This window comes from Amblyraja radiata (assembly GCF_010909765.2).
Source record: "Amblyraja radiata isolate CabotCenter1 chromosome 42 unlocalized genomic scaffold, sAmbRad1.1.pri SUPER_42_unloc_2, whole genome shotgun sequence".
In the NCBI taxonomy this organism is placed as follows: Eukaryota; Metazoa; Chordata; class Chondrichthyes; order Rajiformes; family Rajidae; genus Amblyraja; species Amblyraja radiata.
The window spans coordinates 1382612-1400308 of NW_022630088.1; the positions used below are offsets into that span (position 1 = coordinate 1382612).

Consider the following 17697-nt stretch of genomic DNA (forward strand, 5'->3'; position numbering starts at 1 on the left):
GGCGCTCAAATTGCCGAACCAAGCCACGATGCAACCGGTCAGCATGCTCTCTACTGTGCACCTGTAGAAGTTAGAGAGAGTCTTCCTTGACAAACCGACTCTCCGTAATCTTCTCAGGAAGTAGAGGCGCTGATGAGCTTTCTTGATAATTGCATTAGTGTTCTCGGACCAGGAAAGAACTTCAGAGATGTGCACGCCCAGGAATTTGAAGCTCTTGACCCTTTCACCGGTTGAAAGGGATCATGGCTGATCATCCCCTATCAATAACCCATGACTGCCTTCTCCCCATATCCCTTGACTCCACTAGCATCTAGAGCTCTATCTAACTCTCTCTTAAATCCATCCAGTGACTTGGCCTCCACTGCCCTCTGTGGCAGGGAATTCCATAATTTCACAGCTTTCTGGGTGAAAATGTTTTTGCTCACATCAGTCTTAAATGACCTCCCCTTTATTCTAAGACTGTGGCCCCTGGTTCTGGACTCACCCAACATTGGGAACATTTTTCCTGCAGCTAGCTTGTCCAGTCCTTTTATAATTTTATATGTTTCTATAAGATATCCCCTCATCCTTCTAAACTCCAGTGAATACAAGCCTGGTCTTTTCAATCTTTCCTCATATGACAGTCCCGCCATCCCAGGGATCAATCTCATCAACCTGCGCTGCACTGCTTCAATCACAAGGATGTCCTTCCTCAAATTATGAGACCAAAACTGTACACAATACTCCAGATGTGGTCTCACCAGAGCCCTATTCAACTGCAAAAGAACCTCTTTACTCCTATACTGAAATCCTCTTGTTATGAAGGCCAAAATTCCATTAGCTTTCTTCACTGCCTGCTGTACCTGCATGCCAACTTTTAGTGACTGGTGTACAAGGACACCCAGGTCTCGCTGTACCTCCCCTTACCTAACCTTACCCCATTGAGATAATAATCTGCCCCCTTGTTTTTGCCGCCAAAGTGGATAACCTCACATTTATCTATATTATACTGCATCTGCCACGCATCTGCCCACTCACTCAACCTGTCCAGGTCATAGAAACATAGAAACATAGAAAATAGGTGCAGGAGTAGGCCATTCGGCCCTTCGAGCCTGCACCGACATTCAATATGATCATGGCTGATCATCCAACTCAGTATCCTGTACCTGCCTTCTCTCCATACCCCCTGATCCCTTTAGCCACAAGGGCCACATAATACTCCCTCTTAAATATAGCCAATGAACTGTCCTCAACTACCTTCTGTGGCAGAGAGTTCCAGAGATTCACCACTCTCAGTGTGAAAAATGTTTTTCTCATCTCGGATTTCCCCTTTATCCTTAAACTGTGATCCCTTGTCCTGGACTTCCCCAACATCGGGAACAATCTTCCTGCATCTAGCCTGTCCAACCCCTTAAGAATTTTGTATGTTTCTATAAGATCCCCCCTGAACCTTCTAAATTCTAGCGAGTACAAGCCGAGTCTATCCAGTCTTTCTTCATATGAAAGTCCTGACATCCCAGGAATCAGTCTGGTCACCCTGCAATCTCCTAACATCCTCTTCACAGTTCACACTGCCACCCGGCTTTGTGTCATCCGCAAACTTGCTAGTGTTGCTCCTAATTCCCTCTTCCAAATCATTAATATATATGGTAAATAGTTGCGGCCCCAACACCGAGCCTTGCGGCACTCCACTCGCCACTGACTGCCATTCTGAAAAGGACCCGTTCACTTCTACTCTTTGCTTCCGGTCTGCCAACCAATTTTCTATCCATGTCAACACCCTACCCCCAATACCATGTGCTCTAATTTTAGTCACCAGTCTCCCGTGCAGAACCTTATCAAAGGCTTTCTGAAAGTCTAGATACACTACATCCACTGGCACCCCTTCATCCATTTTGCTTGTCACATCCTCAAAAAATTCCAGAAGATTAGTCAAGCATGATTTCCCTTTCATAAATCCATGCTGACTTGGACTAATCCTTTTACTGCTATCCAAATGCCCCATTATTACCTCTTTAATAATTGTCTCCAGCATCTTTCCCACCACCGAAGTCAGGCTAACTGGTCTGTAATTCCCCGTTTTCTCTCTCGCTCCTTTCTTGAAAAGTGGGATAACATTAGCTATCCTCCAATCCACAGGAACTGATCCTGAATCTATTGAGCATTGGAATATGATCACCAATACGTCCACTATTTCTAGAGCCACCTCCCTGAGGACCCTGGGATGCAGACCGTCAGGCCCAGGGGATTTATCATCCTTCAGTCCCATTAGCCTACCCAATACTATTTCTCGCCTAATGACATTTTATTTTAGTTCCTCTACCCCTTAGATCCTCTGACCTCCAGTACATCTGGGAGATTGTTTGTGTCTTCCTTAGTGAAGACAGATCCGAAGTACCTATTCAACTCTTCTGCCATTTCCTTGCAGCCCATAATAATTTCACCCGTGTCTGCCTTCAAGGCACCCACATTTGACTTTGCTACTCTTTTACATATCTAAAGAAGCTTTTACTGTCCTTCTTTATATTCCTGGCCAGTTTCCCTTCATACTTCATCTTTACAGCCCGTATTGCCCGTTTTGTTTACTTCTGTTCTTCTATGAAAGTTTCCCAATCCTCTGGCTTCCGGCTACTCTTTGCTGTGTTATACATCTTTTCTTTTAGTTTTATTCTATCCCTAACGTTATCTTGTCAGCCACGGTTGCCTCCTACTCCCCTTAGAATCTTTCTTCCTTTTTGGAATGAAATGATCCTGCGTCTTCCGGATTATTCCCAGAAATTCCTGCCATTGCTGTTCCACCGTCATTCCTGCTAAGATCCCTTTCCAGTCTACCTTGGCCAGCTCCCCTCTCATGCCTTCATATTCCCTTTTGTTCAACTGCATCACTGACCCTTCCGATTTAACGTTCTCCTTCTCAAATTGCAGATTAAAACGAATCATGTTATGATCACTACCTCCGAGCGGTTCCTTTACCTCGAGTTCTCTTATCATATCTGGTTCATTGGACAACACTAAATCCAGAATTGCCTTTTCTCTGGTCGGCTCCATGCCAGCATGTGGAGATGGGGGCTCCGCCAGAGCCCAGCCTGTGAATGCGGAGCAGAACAACAGACAGCCAACCATGTCATCTATGGGTGCCCGCTCTACCACCCATCAAATGGAGCTCAGGGCTTGGCAGACATTGATGCAGAGACAACAACCTAACTGCTCAACACCCGGCTTGTGATCTAACTATTCCTTTGGTTTATTTATGTTTCATTCACAAGAAGGGCTTTATTATAGGCTCTGGGCCTATGCTATAGTTATAGTCTCCGGGTCTAAGTTCTGGGCTTTGGCCTAAGTTCTGGTGCCACGAGACTGTGTTTTGTAGGGCACAGGGCTGTATTATAGGCTCCCGGCCTGTGGTTTATGCTTTTGAACCACCAGGGGCGCTGGTGAGATGTCCAGCCCTGCCGGCAATCTGTTATTTTTTAACGTGTCTGTTTGTTTTTATGTTCTTCGGTTTGTTTTATGTGGGGGGGGGGGGGGGGGGGGGGGGGGGGGGTCCTTCCCGGAGATGTGATCAATTTTCGGATCATTAAATTCTGGAAAAAGGCTCCCACACCAACAATAAAAATGTGGATTTCAAATATGTCTGAAATATTACACCTGGAAGACATGAGATTTCTCCTAGCAGGCAAAGCAGACCATTTCCAAAATATTAGGTCTCCATTTATCGACTTATTACAAGTATAGGGTGCAACATAAATAAATGGTTTCAGGACCTGGTGAGGGGTGGGTAAAGATACAAAGTAGGTTTCTCCCTTTTATCTTATTTTACTTTCTTATATCTTCTGTTCTCTATTTTTCTTTTTTCTTTCTTTGGTTTTCTTTTTATCTCTTCTTCATGTTTTACATTTCTACGGGTCTCTCTTGATCACTCTTTCACGCACTTACTATTCTATCTAACTATTTCTACTTTCCTTCTTTTTAAAGTTTAAAACAAGAAGTGGTACAGGAAATGTATTATGTTATTTTTGGCTTATATCACTGTAATGTACATTACTTCTAATAAATAAAATATGAAAAAAAATTAAAATTTCGGATCACATTCTCCCGGCTCTGCGGCCTACCATCGCTGGAGCTGGAGGCCTCGTCAGACTGTCATGAGCCCCACGGCGGGGCGCGGACATAACATTGGAGCGGATCCCTTGCCTGGGATCGCTCCCACCGCGGCCTGCGGCCTTACCATCAAAGGCTCGCAGTCTCGGGAGAGGCTGAGTCGGGAGCTCCAACGCCGTAGAAGGTTCGGCTAGCCCCAACACGAGGTTCGATCGCCCAGCGCGGGGGAGCTGACATTCCCCCGAAGCAGGAGCTGAACACCTCGATATGGAGGGCCCGAACGCCGCCGGCTACGGGAGTCAAGACCGTCTCGTCAATGGAGGCTCGAGGCCCCTGACCGAGGAAGAACCAAAGGAAGGACATGAACATTATTTCACCTTCCATCACAGTGAGGAATGTGTAGGAGTCACTGTGGTGGATGTTCATGTTAAAATGTGTTTTTGCGTCTTGCTTTTAATTGTATGACTGACCTGGCCAATGAAATTTCTCGTATGTTGCAAAACATACTTGGCGAATAAAATCTGATTCTGATTTGGCCCAAGTTCTGGGCATCAGAGCCTGTGTTGTAGGCCTCGGGGCTGTGTTGAAGGCTCCAGGCCTGGTTGTGGGCTTTGGCCTCCACTTTTGTTTTCAAGGGACTGTACATTAGCCAGTAGGATGGTAGGGAGAGGGGGTCGAAGTCTCCTGCGCTTCAGTCTGACCTGCAGTCCAGCCATGTTTCCGGACACAATGGAGGCATCTCCGATGTTTCCAGGTACTGTGTTTACTGCACCAGCTGTTTCTGCAAAACTGCGCTGGAACGGGGATTCCCTTGCAGACGGCAGCTCCAGCTCCGTTGCTCCTGGAAGATCTTGCCCATTGGCTCCGGAGAACTTCCCGGTGTTTCTTGGTACAGTACCTGTGATCCTCAGTCGGATTGGGGGGGTCCAGCAATCTAGGGGTCGTTTACAGGCGGGGGCTCCTGTAGCTGCGGGAGATCGCGATATCGCTAGTGCATTCAAGTGAGAGAGAGGGGGAGAGGGGGAGGGGAGAGGAGGAGGGGAAGTAGGGGAGGAGGAGGGGAAGGGGGTGAGGGGGAGAGGAGTAGGGGAAGGGGAGGGGGGAGCGCACGGTTGAAGATGAGACTTTTAGTAACAAACTAGACCAAGTGGTACCCATTGGGCCCCGTCCCCCAACACGGGGGGTGGAGGGTGGAGCCCGCGGTTTCACACAGGAGAGCTGGTCCCAGAACACAATATTCCAACACACACCCAATAACCCCCAGATACGCTGGCGCGGCTGAATGGTTCCTGTTGTGACATAACCCCCACACACACACAATAACCCCCGCCGCCCCACACAACACACAGAACCCCACAACACACACTAACCCCCCCCACACACACACCAAACCCCCCACCACACACACAACCCCCACACACACACTAAACAGACCCCCCACACCAACTAAACACCACCACAAAAAACTAAACCCCCACAAACACCTAACCACAACCACACACACACCAACCCCCCCACACACACACTAAACCCCCCACCACACGAACTACCCCACCCACACACACTAACCCACCACACACACACACTAAACCCCCCACACACAAACCCCCACCCACACACTAACCCCCCACACACACTAACACCCCCACACACACTAACACCCCCACACACACAAAAACACCCCACACACTAACCCCCCCACACCACACGAACCCCCACACGAAACCCAAACACACGAACACTAACACACGAACACCCCACACACACGAACACCCCCACACACTAACCCCCCACATACACTAACACCCCCACACACACTAAAACAACCCCCCCCACACACACTAACCCCCCCCCCACACACTAACCCCCCCCCCACACACACTAACGCCCCCCACACATACACTTACTAATTTCCAACACACACACACATTCACTACCCCCCCACACACAAACTAACCCCCCCCCCACACACACACTAAACCCCCACACAAACCCACTGACCCTCTCCCACACACACACTAACCCCCCCGCACAAACACACTGACCCCAACCACACACACACTAACCCCCCCACACACACACACTAACCCCCCACCCACACACACTAACCCCCCCACACATTAAACCCCCGCCACACACATACACTATCCCCCACACACACTAACCCCCACACACACACTCACTAATTCTCAACACACACACTCACTAACCCCCCCTTCCCCACACACTCACTAACCCTCCCCAACATACCTTTAAAACATGCTTGAAATACGGGAAGCGGTGACTACGGATTAATCCTGACGCCTTTCGCCAGCGAGAAGAAGACAGACATTGGGTTCTAAGCTATGAGCTGCTGTCCCTCGAGTTTGTGTGTCACCTCCCTCTGGCAATGGAGGAGGCACAGGACAGAAAGACCAGTGTGCGAGTGGGAAGGGGAGTTAAAATAGTTGGCGACCGGAAGATCCAGCAGGCCTTGGTGGACCGAGCGCAAGTGCACGGTGAAATGCACGCCTAGCCTAGATACAAGGAACTGCAGATGCTGGTTTACAAAAACAGACACGATCTCCTGGAGTAACTTGCACCTGTGGAGAGCATGGACAGGCAACATTCTAGGTCAGGACCCTTCTTCAGATTGCTTAGAGTGGTCGCCTTAGATTCCCTTCCCTCTACAGACTCACTGAGTTCCTCCACTGCTTTAGAGGGAATGGAAAGACCACATTTTGAGTCAGGACCCTTCTTCAGACTGATTGGAGAGGGTGGGAGGAGGACGCTGGAAAAGGGAGATGGAGGCTGGACAAAGCCTTGCAAGTGATAGGTGGCTACAAAATGCTGGAGTAACTCAGCAGGATAGGCAGCATCTCTGGAGAGAAGGAATGGGTGATGTTTCAGGTTGAGACCCTTCTGTAGAAGTGATAGGTTGACATAGGCGAGGGAGACACAAGAAATTGCAGATGCTGGAATCTTGCATAGAACACAATTTAGTTAAATGCACAGAATCGCTTGCCCAGAGTGAGGGAATCGAGGACCAGAGGACATCAGTTCAAGGTGAAGGGGAAAAGATTTAACAGTAATCTGAGGGGTAACTTTTCAACAGAGGGTGGTGGGTGTATGGAACAAGCTGCCGGTGGAGGTAGTCGAGGCTGGGACTATCCCATCGTTTAAGAAACAGTTATAGACAGGTACATAGTTAGGCCAAGTTTGGAACGATATAGACCAAATGCTGGCAGGTGGGACTAGTGTAGCCGGGACATGTTGGTTGGTGTGGGCATGTTGGGCCGAAGGTCCTGTTTCCACACTGTATCACTCTATGACTCTAATACAAAGTGCTGCCGTAACTCAGCAGGTCAGGCAGCATCTCTGGAGAACATGGATAGGTGACATTTCACAGACAGGCAGCATCTGTGGAGAACATGGATAGGTGACGTTTCACAGAGTGCTGCAGTAACTCGGCAGGTCAGGCAGCATCTGTGGGGAACATGGATAGGTGACATTTCACACAGTGCTAGAGTAACTCGGCGGGTCAGGCAGCATCTGTGGAGAACATGGATATGTGACCTTTCGGGTCAGGACCCTTCTTCAGACTGACTCTATGTTAACAGATGAGGGGGTGATCGGCAGATGAGTGAAGTAAGTGCTGAGGCGAGGAGAAATATGAGGATAAAAGATGTGAGATAAGGAGAGAGGAATGTATATGTGCAGCTTTAAGGGACATTGGTCAGGTAGCATTTGGAGTATTGCATACAATTCTGGTCACTCCATTACAGGACTGATGTGGAGGCTTTGGGGAAGGTGCAGAGATGGTTAACCAGATTGGTTTAAAAACAAGGAACTGCAGATGCTGGTTTACAAAAAAAGGTCACAAAATGCTGGAGTAAATCAGCAGGACAGTCAGCATCTGTGGAGAGAAGGACTGGGTGACATTTCGGGTCGAGACTGAAGAGGGCCTCGACCAGAAACATTACCCATTCCTTCCAGCATTTTGTGTCGACCTAAACAGAGCCTATCCACGTGGCGGTGTGCCAGCAGGCTGGAGGAGCGGGCAAAGGCCTTGTCACAGAGTGGGCAGAGTGAAAGGACCCTGGCCAGTGTGGACTCGCCGGTGCTCCAGCAGGTGGTCAAGGCGGGTGCAGCCCTTACAACAGGATGGGCAGGGGGAGGGATGCTCACCGCTGTGGGTACGCCGGTGCTGCCACAGGCTTGACATGCGGGTGAAGCCCTTGCCACACTCAGCGCACACAAAGGGTCTCTCTCTGGTGTGTATCCGCTGGTGCTCCCGCACCCCCCATGCTCTCTTGTCACAGTGGGAGCAGCTGCTCGCCGGCGTGGGCCCGCCGGTGCTGCCGCAAACCCCGCGAGCTGTCAAACGACTCGCCACAGTACGGGCAGTCGTAGGGCTGGCTACTGGTGTGCAAGTGCTGGTGAGACAGGGCTTGCGAGACCATGGCAAAGCGCTCTCCACACACCGGGCTGGGGATGGGACGGACCCCGGCGTGCACCCGCTGGTGGGACAGCAGCTGGCTGGAGCAGATGAAGCCCTTGCCGCACCGGGCACAGGTGTGGGGGCGCTCGCCAGTGTGGGTGCGCTGGTGCACCAGCAGGTGGCTGGATTGGGTGAAGCCCTTGCCACACGGGGTGCAGGTGTAGGGGCGTTCGCCGGTGTGGGTGCGCTGGTGCTTCAGCTGGCTGCAGGAGCGGGTGAAGCCTATGCCGCAGTCGCTGCAGGTGATGGGACGCTCCCCGGTATGCAGCCGCCTGTGCACCTTCAGGTCCTTGGACAACTTGAAGCCTTTGCCGCAGTCGGAGCAGTTGAAGGGCCGCTCACTGCTGTGCACCCGCTGGTGCTCCCGCAGCCCCGACAACTGGGGAAAACTCTTTCCGCAAGTGGAGCAGCCATAGGGTTTCTCGCCCGTGTGAACCCGCCCGTGGGCCTCTAGGACATTCGCCGTCTTGAAACTCTTGTCGCACTCTGAGCAGTTGTAGGGACGTTCTCCCATGTGCACCCGCCGGTGGCTCTGCAGCTGGCTCGGGCACTGCCAGGCCTTGCCACACGTCGCACTCATAACGCTTCTCCTTGTTGTGCCCCGTCATGTAGTCCTCCATCGAAGCTCAGCCCCTCGAAGCTCAGCCCGCACACCGAGTGCCATGTCCTTGTTCCCCATGATCAATTCACCTGTTTCTGACTGCAAGGGGCCTACATTTGTATGAACTAATCTTTTTCTCTTCACATATCTATAAACACGTTTGCAGTCAGTTTTTTATGTTCCCTACCAGTTTTCTTTCATAATCTATTTTCCCTTTCCTAATTAAACCCTTTGTCCTCCTCTGCTGGACTGAATTTCTCCCAGTCCTTTGGTAGGCTGCTTTTTCTGGTTAATTTGCATGCTTCATCTTTTGTTTTGTTACTATTCCTGATTTCCCTTGTTATCCACGGTGCACTACCTTCCCTGATTTATTCTTTCGCCAAACTGGGATGAACAATTGTTGTAGTTCATCCATGCAGCCTTTAAATGCCTTCCATTGCATATCCACTGTCAACCCTTTAAGAATCAATTGCCAGTCTATCTTGGCCAATTCACGTCTCATACCTTCAGTTACCTTTCTTTAAGTTCAGAACCCTTGTTTCTGAATTAATTATGTTACTCTCCATCCTAATGAAGAACTCAACCATATTATGGTCACTCTTGCCCAAGGGGCCACGCAGAACAAGACTGCTAACTAACCCTTCCTCATTACTCAATACCCAGTCTAGAATAGCCTGCTCTCTCGTTGGTTCCTCTACATGTTGGTTTAGAAAACTATCCCGCATACATTCCAAGAAATCCTCTTCCTCAGCACCCCTGCCAATTTGATTCACCCAATCTATATGTAGATTGAAGTCACCCATTATAACTGCTTTACCTTTGTTGCACGCATTTCTAATTTCCTGTTAGATGCCATCCCCAACTCCACTACTACTGTTAGGTGGCCTGTACACAACTCCCACTAGCGTTTTCTGCCCCTTAGTGTTTCGCAGCTCTACCCATATCGATTCCACATCCTCCAAGCTAATGTCCTTCCTTTCTATTGCGTTAATCTCCTCTCTAACCAGCAACGCTACCCCACCTCCTTTTCTATTCTGCCTATCCCTCCAGAATATTGAATATCTCTGGATGTTCAGCTTCCAGCCTTGGTCACCCTGGAGCCATGTCTCCGTGATCCCAACTATATCATAGTCATTAATAGCTATCTATACATTCAACGCATCCACCTTATTACGAATGATCCTTGCATTGAGACACAAAGCCTTCAGGCTTGTTTTTACAACACTCTTACCCCTTATACAATTATGTTGAAGTGTGGCACTTTTTGATTTTTTGCCCTGCTTTTGTCTGCCTGCCAATTTTACTTTTCACCTTGCTACCTATTGCTTCTACCCTCATTTTACTCCCCTCTGTTTCTCTACTCACTCATTTAAGAAACCCACCACCAAGAAACGCGACCGCCGAACCTCGCCGCCCCCCCGGGACCGCCTAACCTCATCGCCGCACCGGGCCCATCCGACATCGCCGTCCCACTGGGCCTGCCGCACATCACAGCCACACCCGGCCCACCTAACATCGCCGTCCCACTGGACACATTCAGCATCGTCGTCGCACCCGGCCCATCTAACATCGCCGTCACACCGGGCCCATTGAACATCGCCGTCGCACTGGGCCCGCCTAATATCGCCATCGCACCCGGCCCATCTAACAACAGCGCCGGTCCGGACCTACTCAACTTGGCCGCCAGACCGGGGCTCCCCGAACATGGCCGCTGCACCGCACCCTACTCATCTCGTTGTCTTACCGGGCTGACACTCACTAACCCCCCCCCCCACACACACACACACACTAACCCTCCCCGCCACACAAACACACTGCCCCTCTGCCACACACACTAGCCCCCCCCCCACACACACTAACCCCCCCAAACACACTAACCCTCCCACACACACACTAACCCCCACACAAACACACTAACCCTCCCACACACTAACACCCCCCACGCACACTGACCCCGCACACACACCCTAACCCCACACACACACACTAACCCTCCCACACACACTAACCCCCCCACACACACACTAACCCCCCCACACAAACACACTAACCCCCCCCACACACACACACTAACCCCCCCCCCCCCCCCACACACACTAACCCCCACACACACACACGAACCCCCCCCCACACACTAACCCTCCACACACTACCCCCTCACACACTACCCCCCACCCCACACACTCACTAACCCCCCCACACACACTAACCCCCCACACACTAACTCCCCACACAAACCCACCACACACTAACCCCCCCACACACACTAACCTCCCCCCCACACACATACATACTACCTCCCCCCACACATACACACTAAGCCCCCCACACCAACACACTTACCCCCCACACACTAACCCACCCCCCCACACACGAACCCCCCCACACACACACTAGACCCACACACACTAACCCCACACACTAACCCCTCCACACGCACACTAACCCACCCACACACGCACTAACCCCCCCCCCCACACACACTGACGCCCCCACGCACATACATAGTAACACCCCCCCCCCCACACACACACATACAAACACACTAACCCCCCCCCCCACACACACATTGACCCCCCCCCACACACACTAACCCCCCCACACACATACATACTCACTAACCCACCCCCACACACACTAACCGACCCCCCACGCACACACACATACTAAACGCCCTCACACACACACTAAACCCCCCCCCCCTTGATATTATATTAATATTATTTATTAGCTCCTATTGCCCGATCCCCGTCCTATCCACTCATGCATACACCCAACTCGCAGGCGCGTCTAGAGAGGGAGAGGTGGGGGGGGGGGGGGGGGGTTGAGAGAGAAGGCAGAGACAGAGACAGTGGCAGAGAGAGTGGCCAAGAGAGAGAGAGGGGCGGAGAGAGAGGGAGGAGTGGAGTGAGGGGGGGGGGGGAGGAGAGGGAGGGGTGGATTGAGGGGGGATGAAGAGAGAGCCCAACTGAGAGGCAGGGGGGAGAGAGAGGAGGGTGGGGGAGGGGTTTTAGGCTGGGGGGAGGAAGAGAGCCCCCCCCCCCCCCCCCCCCCAACTCGCAGGCGCGTCTAGACAGGGAGAGGGAGGAGGTCGGAGGGCAGAGAGAGAGAAGGGGCAGACACAGAGAGAGGGGAGGAAGAGAGGGGGGGGAGAGGTGGTCACTAGCATGTGTTTTTTTTCGAGTAATGTAACAACACACAAACAAATAAATAAACACACACACACACATCCAAGATCAGAGTTTTATAATTATGGTGATAGATACAGATATAGAGGAAAGCTTATCGTTCAAATTTATTGTCACATGCACCAATTAAGGAACAGTTATATTTGAGCTACCATACAGCCATACTAAGTAAAAAGCAACAAGACACGCAGCCACATAAAATACAATTTAACAGAAACAACCACCGCAGCGGAATCCACATTCCTCACTGTGATGGAAGGGAATAAAGTTCAATCATCTTCCTCGTTTGTTCACCCGTGGTCGGGGCTGTTGAACCCTCCGCAGTCGCCGCTGCCGACGGTCCGATGTCCGAAGCCCTTGCGTCGGGATGACGGAAACTCCGGCGCGGGAAGGATTGGAACACTTCGCAGCATGGAGCTCCCGAGTCGGCCTCTTCTTACCGGAGACCGCGGGCTTCACGTTGTTAAAGTCCACAGGCCCCGAGGTTGGAGCTCCTCACGGGGGAACTTCGGCAAAGGAGAAAAATCGCATCTCCGTCGAGTAAAAAAAAAGTTCCCCCCAATTCCCACTCCCCCCCCCCCCCCATGTAAAACAAACCCAGAAACACTAAAACATACTTTTAAAACATACTTGAAATACGGGAAGCGGTGACTACGGATTAATCCTGACGCCTTTCGCCAGCGAGAAGAAGACAAGACATTGGGTTGCAAGCTATGAGGTGCTGTCCCTCCAATTTGCGTGTCACCTCCCTCTGGCAATGGAGGAGGGCCAGGACAGAAAGACCAGTGTGCGAGTGGGAAGGGGAGTTAAAATAGTTTGCAACCGGAAGATCCAGCAGGCCTTGGTGGACCGAGCGCAAGTGCACGGTGAAATGCACGCCTAGGCTAGATACAAGGAACTGCAGATGCTGGTTTACAAAAACAGACACAATCTCCTGGAGTAATTTGCACCTCTGGAGAGCATGGACAGGCAACATTCTAGTTCAGGACCCTTCTTCAGATTGCTTGGTGTGGTCGCCTTAGATTCCCTTCCCTCTACAGACCCACTGACTTCCTCCACAGCTTTAGAGGGAATGGACAGACCACATTTTGAATCGGGACCCTTCTTCAGACTGATTGGAGAGGGTGGGGGGGAGGAAGCTGGAAAAGGGAGATGGAGGCTGGACAAAGCCTTGCAAGTGATAGGTAGATACAAAATGCTGGAGTAACTCAGCAGGACAGGCAGCATCTCTAGAGAGAAGGAATGGGTGATGTTTCAGGTTGAGACCCTTCTGTAGAAGTGATAGGTTGACATAGGTGAGGGAGACACAAGAAACCGCAGATGCTGGAATCTTGCATAGAACACAATTTAGTTCGATGCACAAAATCTCTTGCCCAGAGTGAGGGAATCGAGGACCAGAGGACATCAGTTCAAGGAGAAGGGGAAAAGATTTAACAGGAATCTGAGGGGTAACTTTACAACGGAGGGTGGTGGGTGTATGGAACAAGCTGCCGGTGGAGGTAGTCGAGGCTGGGACTATCCCATCGTTTAAGAAACAGTTATAGACAGGTACACAGTTAGGCCAAGTTTGGTGGGATATGGACCAAATGCTGGCGGATGGGACTAGTGTAGCCGGGACATGTTGGTTGGTGTGGGCATGTTGTGCCGAAGGTCCTGTTTCCACACTGTATCACTCTATGACTCTAACACAAAGTGCTGCAGTAACTCAGCAGGTCAGGCAGCATCTCTGGAGAACATGGATAGGTGACATTTCACACAGTGCTAGAGTAACTCGGCAGGTCAGGCAGCATTTCTGGAGAACATGGATAGGTGACATTTCACACAGTGCTAGAGTAACTTGGCGGGTCAGGCAGCATCTGTGGAGAACATGGATAGGTGACCTTTCGGGTCAGGACCCTTCTTCAGGCTGACTCTATGTTAACAGATGAGGGGGTGATCGGCAGATGAGTGAAGTAAGTGCAGAGGCGAGGAGGAATAAGAGGATAAAAGGATGTGAGATAAGGAGAGAGGAATGTATATGTGCAGCTTTAAGGGACATTGGTCAGGTAGCATTTGGAGTATTGCATACAGTTCTGGTCACTCCATTACAGGACTGATGTGGAGGCTTTGGGGGAGGTGCAGAGATGGTTAACCAGAATGGTTTAAAAACTAGGAACTGCAGATGCTGGTTTACAAAAAAGGATACAAAATGCTGGAGTAAATCAGTGGGACAAGCAGCACCACTGGAGAGAAGGACTGGGTGACATTTCGGGTCGAGACTGAAGAGGGTCTCGACCAGAAACATTACCCATTCATTCCAGCATTTTGTGTCGACCTAAACAGCGCCTATCCACGTGGCGGTGTGCCAGCAGGCTGGAGGAGCGGGCAAAGGCCTTGTCACAGAGTAGGCAGAGTGAAAGGACTCTGGCCAGTGTGGACTCGCCGGTGCTCCAGCAGGTGGTCAAGGCGGATGAAGCCCTTACCACAGGACGGGCAGGGGATGGGACACTCACCGTTGTTTACGCCGGTGCTGCCACAGCTTGACATGCGGGTGAAACCCTTGACACACTCAGCGCACACAAAGGGTCTCTCTCTGGTATGTATCCGCTGGTGCTACCGCAGCCCCCATGCTCTCTTGTCACAGTGGGGGCAGCTGCTCGCCGGCGTGGGCCCGCCGGTGCTGCCGCAAACCCCGCGAGCTGTCAAACGCCTCACCGCAGTACGGGCAGTCGTAGGGCTGGCCACTGGTGTGCAAGTGCTGGTGAGACAGGGCGTGGGAGGCCATGGCAATGCGCTCTCCACACACCGGGCTGGGGATGGGACGGACGCCGGCGTGCACCCGCTGGTGGGACAGCAGTTGGGTGGAGCAGATGAAGCCCTTGCCGCACCGGGCACAGGTGTGGGGGCGCTCGCCAGTGTGGGTGCGCTGGTGCTTCAGCAGGTTGCTGGAGTGGGTGAAGCCCTTGCCGCACCGGGCACAGGTGTGGGGGCGCTCGCCAGTGTGGGTGCGCTGGTGCACCAGCAGGTGGCTGGATTGGACGAAGCCCTTGCCACACTGAGTGCAGGTGTAGGGGCGGTCGCCGGTGTGGGTGCGCTGGTGCTTCAGCAGGCTGCACGATTGGGTGAAGCCCTTGCCGCACTGGGCACAGGTGTAAGGACGCTCGCCAGTGTGGATTAGCTGGTGCTTCAGCAGGTTGCTGGATTGGGAGAAGCACTTGCCGCACTGTGCACAGGTGTAAGGGCGCTCGCCAGTGTGGATGCGCTGGTGCTGCATCAGGCTGCTGGACTGAGTGAAGCCCTTGCCGCATTGGGCACAGGTGTAGGGGCGCTCGCCGGTGTGGGTGCGTTGGTGCTTCAGCAGGCTGCTGGAGCGGGTGAAGCCTATGCCGCAGTCGCTGCAGGTGAAGGGACGCTCACCGGTATGCAGCCGCCTGTGCACCTTCAATTCCTTGGGCGACTTGAAGCCTTTGCCGCAGTCGGAGCAGTTGAAGGGCCGCTCACTGCTGTGCACCCACTGGTGCTCCCGCAGCCCCGACAACTGGGGAAAACTCTTTCCGCATGTGGAGCAGCCATAGGGCTTCTCGCCCGTGTGAACCCGCCGGTGGGCCTCTAGGACATTCGCCGTCTTGAAACACTTGTCGCACTCTGAGCAGTTGAAGGGACGTTCCCCCGTGTGCACCCGCCGGTGGCTCTGCAGCTGGCTCGGGCACTGCCAGGCCTTGCCACACACGTCGCACTCATAACGCTTCTCCTTGTTGCGCCCCGTCATGTAGTCCTCCAACGATGCTCAGCCCCTCGAAGCTCAGCCCGCACACCGAGCAAAAGGAGGAGGGGGCTCACCTACACCCTCGCCACCGTCAATAGCTGCTCATGTCGTCGTCTCTCCATCCACAGCAACGGCTCCTAAACCCTGCAGGAGGGGAACAAAGGGATAACAAGCTGGCAAACAGGACATTACTAACACATATTGAGTGTGTTTATGGCGGATGAAACCATTACATAATTCTGCGCGGACTCCATGGGCCGAAAGACATAGAAACATAAAAACATAGAAAATAGGCACAGTAGTAGGCCATTCAGGCCTTCGAGCCTGCACCGCCATTCAATATGATCATGGCTGATCATCCAACTCAGTATCCTATACCTGCCTTCTCTCCATACCCCCTGATCCCTTTAGCCACAAGGGCCACATCTAACTCCCTCTTAAATATAGCCAATGAACTGGCCTCAACTACATTCTGTGGCAGAGAACTCCAGAGATTCACCACTCTCTGTCTAAAATATGTTTTTCTCATCTCAGTCCTAAAAGATTTTCCCTTTAGCCGTAAACTGTGACCCCTTGTTCTGGACTTCCCCAACAACGGGAACAATCTTCCTGCATCTAGCCTGTCCAACCCCTTAAGAATTTTCTAAGTTTCTATTAGATCCCCCTAAATCTGGATTTCACTCAGTTCCTCCATCTCATTTGACCCCCGGTTCCCTGCTATTTCCGGCAGATTATTTAAGTCTTCCTTAGTGAAGATAGAACCAAAGTAGTTATTCAATTAGTCTGCCATGTCCTTGTTCCCCATGATCAATCCATCTGTTTCTGACTGCAAGGGGCCTACATTTGTTTTAACTAATCTCTTTCTCTTCACATAGCTATAAAAACTTTTGCAGTCAGCTTTTATGTTCCCTGCCAGTTTTCTTTCATAATCAATTTTCCCTTTCCTAATTAAGCCCTTTGTCCTCCTCTGCTGGACTGAATTTCTCCCAGTCCTCTGGTAGGCTGCTTTTTTTGGCTAATTTTTGGCTAATCTTGAATATCCATGGATGTTCAGCTCCCAGCCTTGGTCACCATGGAGCCATGTCTCCGTGATCCCAACTATATCATAATCATTAATAGCTATCTGCACATTCAACTCATCCACCTTATTACGAATGTTCCTTGCATTGAGACACAAAGCCTTCAGGCTTGTTTTTACAACGCTCTTACCCTTTATACCCTCATTTTACTCCCCTCGGTTTCTCTGCTCACTCATTTAAGAAACCCACCACCAAGAAACGCGACCGCCGAACCTCGCCGCCCCCCCCCCCCCCCACGGGAACGCCCAACCTCATCGCCGCACCGGGCCCATCCGACATCGCCGTCCCACTGGGCCTGCCGCACATCACAGCCACACCCGGCCCATCTAACATCGCCGTCGCACTGGGCCCATCCAGCATCACAGCCACACCCGGCCCATCTACCATCGCTGTCGCACCGGACCTACTCTACACGGCCGCCGGACCGGGGCTCCCCGAACATGGCCGCTGCACCGCACCCTACTCATCTCGTTGCCTTACCGGGCTGGCCGCTCCGCGCCACCCCACCGACCATCCGCCCACCG

At 51.8% G+C, this 17697-nt stretch overlaps 2 protein-coding genes and 1 long non-coding RNA gene across 3 annotated transcripts in view; all 3 read right to left on the minus strand.

The window, feature by feature from the left end:
* Positions 1-16184, minus strand: part of LOC116969017 (zinc finger protein 239-like) — a 31373-nt gene extending 15189 nt beyond the window's left edge. Inside the window, exon 1 of the mRNA XM_033015990.1 lies at positions 15768-16184. Within this exon, the coding sequence (XP_032871881.1) occupies positions 15768-16097 (330 nt within the window). The 5' untranslated portion in view covers positions 16098-16184. The remainder of the gene's footprint in view (positions 1-15767) is intronic.
* On the minus strand, positions 6758-14048 carry LOC116969056. The gene is made up of 3 exons (XR_004410610.1): positions 14037-14048; positions 11126-11128; positions 6758-7041 (listed from the first exon to the last, which is right to left on the minus strand). It is a non-coding gene; the product is annotated as an uncharacterized LOC116969056 (long non-coding RNA).
* On the minus strand, positions 14838-15761 carry LOC116969057 (zinc finger protein 239-like; the record flags this gene model as incomplete). The annotated part of the gene is made up of 2 exons (XM_033016017.1): positions 14838-14867; positions 15168-15761. Coding segments are annotated over 2 exons (624 nt in total), but the record flags the coding sequence as incomplete, so codon positions are not given.
* Positions 16185-17697: the final 1513 nt, after the last annotated feature.